The sequence below is a fragment of the Pyxicephalus adspersus genome, chromosome 6 (genome assembly GCF_032062135.1).
Source record: "Pyxicephalus adspersus chromosome 6, UCB_Pads_2.0, whole genome shotgun sequence".
Lineage (NCBI taxonomy): Eukaryota > Metazoa > Chordata > Amphibia > Anura > Pyxicephalidae > Pyxicephalus > Pyxicephalus adspersus.
The window spans coordinates 53980844-53991378 of record NC_092863.1 but is presented as its reverse complement, the minus strand read 5'-3'; the positions used below and the strand labels follow the sequence as shown (position 1 = coordinate 53991378).

General features: G+C 36.2%; 1 protein-coding gene across 1 annotated transcript; it reads left to right on the top strand.

The window, feature by feature from the left end:
• Window positions 1-7427: 7427 nt before the first annotated feature.
• LOC140332548 (hydroxycarboxylic acid receptor 3-like) lies at window positions 7428-9795 on the top strand. The gene has a single exon (XM_072413776.1). It carries the CDS (start codon window positions 7498-7500, stop codon window positions 8482-8484), a length of 987 nt encoding a protein of 328 aa, XP_072269877.1. The 5' UTR covers window positions 7428-7497; the 3' UTR covers window positions 8485-9795.
• The last annotated feature ends 740 nt before the right edge of the window (window positions 9796-10535 follow it).

Sequence of the window (10535 nt, the reverse complement as noted above, 5' to 3'; positions counted from 1 at the left end):
AGCTTACTTCCGGCCGCCATCTTTGTACACCCTGTGAGGAAATCCTGGAATGACCGGTCCCTTCCATGTATGGGGCTCAGTAACGGATGTGTTCAATGTCCATACCATGGAAACACACTGCAGTGTACTCTGAGGATGCTTTTAATATTATTCACATTTCATTACAGGGGCACCTGGTCCATATTTGTGGAGAGAAGGAGCCCTGAAAATGCCCCATTGTCTAGGGTCAGTGGGGGAATTAAAAGGCCCCCATTTTGTTTAACCCTCCGTAAACATTTTTCCTATTACAGTTGTAGAAGATATTGTGTTGCGTGTCGTATTCACCATGCTAATTGGCTGGCGTGGCCCCAGGCTACACAAAGAGCTCTAGAGATACCATTATTGCTAAGGGGGTTGCAGCATTGGCTTTGTAAAGGAAGATCTCTACCATGCTATTGGCAGATGTGGTTTACCTTTTTTTTTGTTGCATTCAGTGGGTCCTCCTCATGACGCAATGTGAAAACATGCCAGGTTTTATCTGGCTGCACCAGAACCTGACTGGGGAGAATGCCAGTGTGACCCAGTCCTTGCTAATGGTGCCACTGCTGACCCAGAAGTAGAGGTCAGGCCCAGCACTCACAGCTGCATAGGAACCCCGGACAAGTCAGGCATGTTAAAGGCGGCAGCTGGCAGAGCAGTAAACGCAGTGTCAGAGTTCCAATGCCACCCCTTGTAGGAAGTCCAGCCCTGAATGGTAGTCAAATCTGTATAATGTTACAACAAAGTATTATTAGGTGTAGGCAGCAGGGTTCATTAATGTACAGTTAGTGGGAGGAAAAAATACCCAGAGTTTAAAGGGAAAAATGTGCTCTAGCATCAGTAAAAGAAAAAATGCAGAGTTCCAACAAATGTATCTTTGCTCAGGAAAGTGAAAAAATATCTTGTTTCAGCAATCAGTGGGAGGAAGAAACCTTCTATTATCAGAATCAGTGGGAGGAAGAAAAAACCATCAGTGTCAGGAATAAAATTGTGTCCCCTGTGACAATGATATCAGGTGGAGGATTGATGCACACCCCCCCCCCCTCCTGAACATTGAAGTTCAGTGGGGGATAGAATTATCCTCCTAAAATTTAACTCCACCATCATCAGTATTAGTCAATAGCATTGTACCTCATTCCCAACAATGCACCACACCAGCATTAATACCTTTCCGGAGTAATAAATCCTTACCAGCATTAGCTTCCTTCTCTAGCATTAGACCACTTTCGCGACACCAGTCCCCCCACCAATAGATATTTTAGATTCCTCAGCATTAGACCACCCCCAGGTAATAACTTCTCCCAAGATTATACTTTCCTGGTATTAAACTCCCTCTCCAGCATTGGACCCTTTTCCCAGCATTGGATCTCCCCATCATTTGAGTTGCCCAGTATTAAACCTCCTACACACTTCCTAACCAACATTAGATCTTTTGTTCTGCATTACATCCTCTCCTGTAACCCACTCTGTAACCCACCTTTGGTTTCCTCCTGTTCATTGCCCCATTGTTTAGTCATCACCTATAAACATCATCTCCATTTACTGGATAAAGTGAAGTTCTCTGCAGGATTGGCATCTCATTACTTGCCCTTGCTTGGTTTGCCTTCCTGCCAGCTCTTTCCTTCAGCATATGAAACTCCCCCAAGCCTTTTGCTGAAGGTCTAATTGTGCCTTTAGGTATGCTTAAGATCTGTACTCCCCAACCTATGTTAAGTTGTTTTTTTTTACCTTTGTGAACACTGGTCTTTACATTCCTCCAATTTCTACCAATACCTTAAAATTTGGCTCTTGCTAACTCCTCTCCCTTTTTAAGTTGCACTTTGTTATATCTGAAGTCCTGTTGCCTGCATAATCTGACTTCAGGTAACGCTATTACCCATCACATTAGTTTCACTTTCCCTTTATGTTGAGCTGGGAGGCTAAGTTAGGGGAAACTCTTGACCTAGAGTAAAATCTGGAACACAGTGGCACAATGTTCTTCCAAGGTCAGCTCAATATAATGCACATAAACTTATATTTCAATGGATTTTGACCCCAGATTATGTGTCAAAATTTAAAACTGCAGTTTCCCTTCGGTGCTTTTAGATGTGCTGAGCCAGGCATCATTATCCATACTTGGTGGCAATGTCAGGAGATTTTCATTATGAATATATAATCTCCCCTGCTCGGTCTTAAACACCTCCCTTTCTAAATACCCATGGGAAGCCTTGTTTTTTCAGGCCTGTTCTCTCTGTGTAAACATGTATGATAGTTTGGCATCCCTTATTTTTCTGACTGTTAGACATCCCATGGACCAAACTTGGATATGACCATTAATACTTTTTCTTAGTTTACTCCAGTGGTCCCTAACCTTTTCCAGCCGACGGACCTCTAAATTTACCGACTCCGTGCATGTGTGGGGAGCCGGGTGTCACTCAAAGGGGAAGAAAGTTTAGTGACTTCTCGGAGCCTGCAATCCGTACCGGGACATGGTTCGCGGTTGTGGCCGGGACGTCCCCCCAGTGGAGTCTTTCTTCTGACCCTGCTCGGTGGTGGACCGGCCAGAGCAGCAGACCACCAAAATTTTATCAGACCACCAGTTGTAGACCGTTGGTTTACGCAATGTGAAATGGACACAATAGTTTTAGAAGAAATGATGGCCCTTTTGAATGACTTCCTTAATTAATGTAAGAAAATGTGGTCCACATGGCTTTGACATCAATCCTGCTGACTATATTGTCTTAACATAGGGACCTTGATACTGCTTTGAGATATTTTGCCCTATGTCCCTTCCTCTCTCTCATTCCTTCTGCTCTCATCTTTTTTTTCTACTTTTCTTCTACCCACTTCTTTTCCCTCTCCCCAGTGTTTCTTCTTCTCTTCTATACCTTATCTTTTTGTTCTTTGTAATCTTACCATTGCGTTGGACTTTCTATGCCAGCCTCTCCTGCTTACCTTTGATATAATAAATACCCATTATGTGTGCTTTTCCTGCTGCTAGAGGCTATGTTATGGCTGACAAACATAGAACTGATTTCCAGTTTTATTAACAGGTAATTTATAAGTTTATCATTTATTCTCAGAAAAGGTGGTAACCTTAGCATGTTCTCGTGTGAAAGGCTTTCACCTTTAAAATGACAGTGCCTCTCCCACACTTTTACTCATTTGCACCTGATTGCTGTAGTTACATTCTTTCTATCCCATCCAGGGTTTGTACATCTTGTTGTGTGACAGGCATATTAACAATATGTCCCTGAATAGGGAACAATTTCTAAAGGAAGGCAGAACAATTTGGACGGGAGGTTTGCAGAGGTGTGGTGGAAGTAAAAAAAAAAAAAAACAATGACTAGACTGATATCATTAATATGATCAAAATCTCACACATTACACATTACACAAAAACACATTAGTTTTTAGCTACAGGCTTTTTAGATTTTATTGCAATGAATTAGATCTAAGCTCTAAAAATCAGTTTGCCAAGTTAAAAAAATGTATGCACTGGATCAGGTTTTATATGATTTTTCATTTTGTGCTATTTGTGGGCAGTTCTGTTGATTCTGCACAGCTAGCTTTGTATACCACTTCAGTTCTGCCTAATATGTGGAAGTGCAACCATTTAAAGTCTTATAAGAACACCAGTTATTGTGGAGGAAATGCGAAATCTATCCCAATGCAAATTATAAGTAAAATATTACAGTGCTATACACAGCAATCAGATATGAGCTAATTACAGTTCTAATAATCTGATCTTGTTTTATATTTATGGTTAGTGATACGTATACAGCTTTGTATCTTGACATTACAACCATTTTTGTGGCTTTAAAACCACACTTTTATTATGAGAAGGAAACTAAGAAGTCCCCATTTTGAAAAATGTTTTGTTCATGACACAGAATTTCTGCCAGAACATATTTACTTTTATCTGATGTTGTTATCTGATTTTCTTTAAATGGGTTGTATAAGTAAAATTTTAAACAACTTTCACTATTAGCCTCCTTATTAGAGATAGTTGCAGTGCTTTTTGTGAGTTGCTTTTATGTAAATATCCCCATCTATCAAATTCTCACATTCTTTTTCTATTTCAATTAGTATTTACATTGTAATATTTACTTCTATACAAAGGCAATTACATGATTTTTAGTTATTTGTTATAAGAAAAACAGAAAAACAAAAGTCCACAGAACACACAGATTCACTAGGTAGATATGCAAGTAGAACAATAATCTCATCTCTTTAAACACAAAAATAGCAAAATCTTTTAGTTAGGAAAATTTATAAGTTTTGCACACATGTATTTCATATTTATGGCAGCTTGCAGGCAGAGCTCTGGTGTTCATTTATGTTTATGAAGCTAAGCATAACATGATTTCTCCCCTGTCTCTATTTGCTTTTACTTCACAATACTGACTGTTAGTTGGAAAGACAAAATCTGAAACCTTTTTTGCTATATTCTCTTTGTAGAAAGCTCAAGTTGCTCTGTGTAACCAATACCAATATTTATCTGTAACTAACAGGGCACAGATTAGATTTTTGTTGTTGGAAAGGATCTTTCACAATCCTTTCCAATGACAAGAGTCTGAAAGATGCATGAACAAGTGCTGTACATGCTCTATGGAGAGTGGAGGGTAGAATGAGTGAGCGGCACCCCACTGCACCCTCTTCCCTTCACATACATTGCAGTCATTCATGGTTTGTAGATCTGCCAGGATGGATCCATGAACGACGTTAGATTCTTGTCTGATACCAGCCTTTGAAGCAATAATCGGACGAGAATCATCTGACGTGTGTGCATAGCCAAATACATTTGTTTAAAAAAGTAAACAAATTTGACCATAACCCATTTGTGGTCACTTCTTTCTGTGCAGTTGGTATCTCCTGAACTTTCTTTGGCTATGAAAACCAAGGGAGAGAGTGGAGAGGGTTGTGGACTGTTTAGAGAAGTGGTGAGGGTGGTTAGTGCTTATTGATTAAATATCACTTGTGTTTAGAAATCTTCAAGTGTACACCATGACAAAACAGAAGAAAAAAGCAAACTCTCCAAACCATGCACATTTCCTCCTGTTTTATACTTTTATTTATTAGTGGCTTAGTTTTGGAACGCTGAAACAAAAAGAGTTATTACTGGTAGGATCTCCAGGAAAGTAACTTTCCAGTGGATTCACATAAAATGATTTGCTTAAGAAAGCTGTATACAGTATGATGCTAAACATACTGGAAAATAGATTTTTGGTTTACACAAACTTTTTCTAGACTAAAAGCCTTTTTTATACTTGCCTGTAGTTTGGCATTAAACCTAAAAAAAAGTATAAGTACAATTATCAAAGATAGAAAAAACAAATTACATACTACTACAGAAAGCCTAACCAAAGTCCAACTCCATTCCTTTTTTTTTACAAATTTATGAAAACCAAATAAATAAGAATAACAGTGTTTGGCTACTGAAGGAAAGAGAATCAATGTACTGGCTTCTTCTTTGCTTTTGTGTTTAATTTAAAAACAAAACTATAACACATCACATCAAATCAAACACTCTGTTAAGTGTTCTAGAAAACAGCTGCTAAATGGGTGATAAAACTAATGAAGGAAAGGATGCATGAAGGACACGAATAGAGCTTGGTTATAAAGAAAAAGTAGCCACATCATACACAGCACATATTTTAAGCATCAGTGTTTTTATATTGTCACATCTGCCCACTTATTTCAACCATGACTTCCACGAAATGTACATAGGCTACAGAGAAATTTGCTAATTAATTCCAGCTATCTCTAAGCACACCCCCTTCTACTCAATTCTTTAGTTATGGGAAACATAATAGACTCTGGAGATACAAAGTGACCTTAAATTACATTCGTATGATAATAATGAAATTATATGCGTGAAAATGAAAATTACATTTTTAATAGATTTTTTTTTTTAATTTTACAAAATCAATTAATTTACAAAGATGCATTACTTTAAACAGTGTTTAAACCAAATATACATGAAATAAATATGCAATATTGATGTATGTACATGGATGTTGACCTTTTCATGTATCATGCCAAAGTTTGTGTTCTGTTATGTAGCCTTCAAACATTTATGTTGTGTCTGGGCTTTGCTCTGTACCTTTTTTAAAAAATAATTTTTGCAATCATTTATTAAAATTGTGCTTAAGGAGGCCAGCAATATTCCTATTGATACCATCCTATCTGTCAGATACCTTGAACATCAGACATTTTAAAAGATTGAAATGTTTTTTACTTATTCATTGTATCGTTTAAGTGGTATAACTATATACATAATGTACTTTCAGTAAAACCTAGCATCAGTTAGAGTTTTTATAGTGAATGTACACATGGGCTAAGTAATGCGTGTCAACAGGCTCTCTAGTCAAACATTGTGTGTCAACGGAACCTGTAGCATTCCAAATGAAAATGCAGTGACATGATCCTCAACTGCAAATTCTTCTTCAACCCAGATTCTGGCTGTTTTGGTGCATGTTTGGTGCATGTCCCGTATGAATCCTCGACTAGATCCATTCCAGGTTGGCTGGATCACCCAGCTTCACTAATGAAAGTGTATCCTCTCGCAGAGCTTTTTTAAATCAGGCCCAATGTTTCTATATATGATTATCACATATTTAACATAAAATTAGGTAGTAGTGTTCTATCAATATGATGGGATGTAATCTCATCCAGAAATGGGTTACGGTTTACAGAATAAAAAGTCGTGAGTGTTTTAGAGTATACATGGAGAGATTATGTGACATAGATCTGTTGATACTGTCTGAAAAAGTCCACATCAATAACACTAGCTAGGGCCGGATGCATATACAGGATATATAGATATTGCTGGACTACATAAAAAAGCACATTTCATATTCAGTAACATTTGCAGATAAAAATATATGTTTTTAATATTTGTTGCTTCCTAGACAGTTGATCCCAAACAGGTAGTGTCTGCATTGGAATATTTAATCTTACCTTTTGTCGACAACTCTAAAATTCTGGATTTCTTCTCATTTTTATTCGGAGTCACAATAATTATCATTACAAATAGAGGGGTGAATCTTCCAAACAAGACGAATCAAAAACCTAAAAAAAGGCCTTCAGATGCACTTTTTTTTTTATCTGATTAGTTTGTGTGATTTGTTTGCTTAGTGACATTTTGTTTTTGGAATGTTTAGACTATGAAATGTGTTAGACTACAAATCTCCAAACTATGTACTGCATCTATGGGATGCTCTGCTCCACTAGCTGCTTGTACCTTAGCCAGCACCCTTATCACTAAATCTAAATAGCTTCAGCACCAGAGTGTGAGAACTGACATTGGAACACAGAGACACTAAATTTAGAAACGTAATCACCCCCAGGATCTGGGGAATCAGAAAGCATGTTCAAAGTCGAATCAGTTCAGTCTTGATTTTTTTCCTCTTTATACAACTTCCTGTTCTTCTGGCAGAACAGGCAGCTTATGATTTCTATCCATCACAAATACATAAAGATAAGAAGGTTTATACAATGATACTAAATGGATTTCAGTCATCCCACAACCAAAGCAACTGCACTTGCTGCTTTTTTGAGGATCCTCTTCTATCCTACATGCTTCCTCCAATTCTGATTATCATCTTTGTGTTGGGATCAATATTTAATGGCATTGCCTTGTGGGCCTTTTGCGTTCACATCAAGGCATGGAAATCTAGCACAGTCTATCTATTCAACCTGTCTGTGGCTGACTTCCTGCTCATAATCTGTTTGCCATTCAGAACAGACTATTATTTGAAGAAGAAAATCTGGCTCTATGGAGATATCCCATGCAGAGTGGTGATGTTCGTGTTTGCTATGAATAGGGCAGGAAGCATCTTCTTTCTTACGCTAGTTGGCTTGGATCGATATTTTAAGGTTGTCTACCCACATCATAAAATCAACTCTATCTCCATCAAGACTGCGGTTATTATTGCCTGTGCTGTATGGCTTGTTGCAATATCAGTAACTGCCTTTATTCTTACTAAAGACTATACTGGAGGGAACATGTCCAGGGAAGCATACTGCGACAGTTTTAATGTATGTCCTGCAGACTCATGGTGGCATGATCTCCTTTTCATTATTGAGTTTTTCCTTCCTCTATGCACTGTCCTATTCTGTTCTTACAGCATTGTCTGGAAGCTCAGACAGAGGAACATGGACAGGGACTTTAAAATTAAGAAAGCTGTCAAATGTATCACATTAGTTGGGGTGGTGTTCTGTATATGCTTCTTACCAAGTGTGTCTATTAGAATTGAAATCTTAAGACTCAAGGCATCACTACATGGAAATACCTGTAGTACCTATAGAACTGTAGACACAGCTTTTTTCATCACATTGTGTTTTACATACATGAACAGTGTGTGCAATCCTCTGGTTTATTACATTTCTAGTCCTCCAATGAGAACTTTTTATTTGCATATTCTAATAAAATTCAGAATATGCCCCAAATTCTCTTGTTCAAAATCAGGTGCATGCTTTTAAGGACACATTCTACTTGTAATAAATTAAAATCCATCCTACAGTAAGTCCAGTTAAACTGTTATGGACAGAAAACCATTTTGAAAGAGGTAATTCAATGTATTACTTATTATGGTTAGGATCTGATTAGTTGGAATCAAAAAAGAAAATTTAAATTCAAGAATACAATAGACTGTAGTATTATTTTTACACTGCTTGTAATTTACTTTGTGTGTATGCATGTGTACTGTATATATTGCTTTGCTAGTTGGTGACCCAGATCAATACCTACTACTTAAATAGAATGTGACAATCAGGTTCAGGTGAAATCATGTGCTATGTGTACGTGTGAACATGTACTTGGCATTTTTTCAGAAACTGGGGAATTTCTGCCAAAGATTCAAACACAATAATACTAATACCATTGAATTGTGTTATTAAATGGGAGAGATAAATTGTGCAATTAAATGACTACTAGACTGGATAATTATGAAGTAAGATATAACTTGTTTTACTGCTGTTTTAATTTAGATAGTCAGGACAGAAATATAAAAGTAGTCTTTGAATTTGCAAGCTCAGTTCTTTTATCCTTATTCTTCCCTTCCTATGATACCTGTTAGGCCATAGACATGGAACAAGATTTTGTATATTTGCTGGGTAACCCGGTTTGTATTTGTACCAGGTCAGAGACTTAATGAGTCATGAATCTATATAATGGATGATAGCCCCCACAGTTTGAACTCTCAGAAATATGGAAACATCTATATATCATTGCTAACAGAATACATTTAATAGACAATAAATAACATCAGCTACCTGATAAAGCAAAGGTATGAGTTTTGTTAAAAACTGTATGTTTATACTGTTAAACAAGAGAAGTAGAAATGAACAACTAAAATAGAGAAATCCTGTCTGTTATAATTTATAACATCATTAGAAAATCTATTTATAAAACAACAAAGTGACCTAGACAGAACATTGCCTACTTTGTTCACATATCTGTCAGTATCCTATTTTCATTTATATAGCTTCCATATTACATTCACTTATATTCATGTCCCAGAAAAAAGTATACAATATAAACTTTCAATTTGAGTGAAAGCCAGCAATTTACTTGCAATTTGTTATTGTTATAAATTTAACTTTAGCAAACGGTCTTCTGGTAAAGCTTCTTCACACTACATGCAGCATTAGTGCAAGTTGTGTGCTAAATTCTTAATTACAATTCAAATTTTGGACACTGAGATTTATATACCGGTAGCTGTACCTCATCCCAATATATTATTCAACAAGAAAAAAAAAATATGGGGACTTCAACAGTACAGACAATTCTTGAAACACATATATAAAAAACAACAATATTTTATTTTAACTTCAGCAAGCACTGCTTTCAATAAAAGTGAAGTATTCAATCAATCCAAAGTTGCTTTAACTGTAAGTGAGGTTACAGAGTACAACTATATATCCATGTATTGTTGGTTTTTATATATATATATATATATATGTATACACGTTAAATTCTTACCTTGCATTATTGTGCAATGTGATGTCAGAGAACTATACCATTCTCAAAATTTGATTTTTTTTTAAACATTTTTATTTTATTGCATTTTCAAAATATTCAACAAACATAAAAATAACATTAATAGCATAGAATTCCAGTGTAAATATACAAAATAATATACTAAATAAAACCAATATTGAACAATCTTGAGTTGTATATATATATCGTCATACATAAAAAACAAAAAAAGGGAAAGAGGAAGAACCAACCTATATAGTGGAAAAAACATAAAATGTATCTATTCGTTTTGTAGAAGCTATTTCAGTGCAAGCCATGTGTGTTGAAGTGAACTGCCTTGCAAAATCAGATGGCTGTTGGTATACAATGCTTTACAGTGCAGTTTATGGCATGTTTTTTTCAACACAAAGCTGGAAAAGGACCTTTAAACTTTTAAAAACATGTATTAGAAATGTGTCTTCTTCTGTGCATATATCTTATTTTTAACAATCTTTGAATTTTTGTAACTAATATTTTGCTAATATGAATATATAGTTAGGTGCTGTCTTGATGT

Excerpts from the sequence above, each read along its gene's own strand:
- LOC140332548 (XM_072413776.1), top strand. The coding sequence starts at position 7,498 with ATGATACTAAATGGATTTCAGTCATCCCACAACCAAAGCAACTGCACT.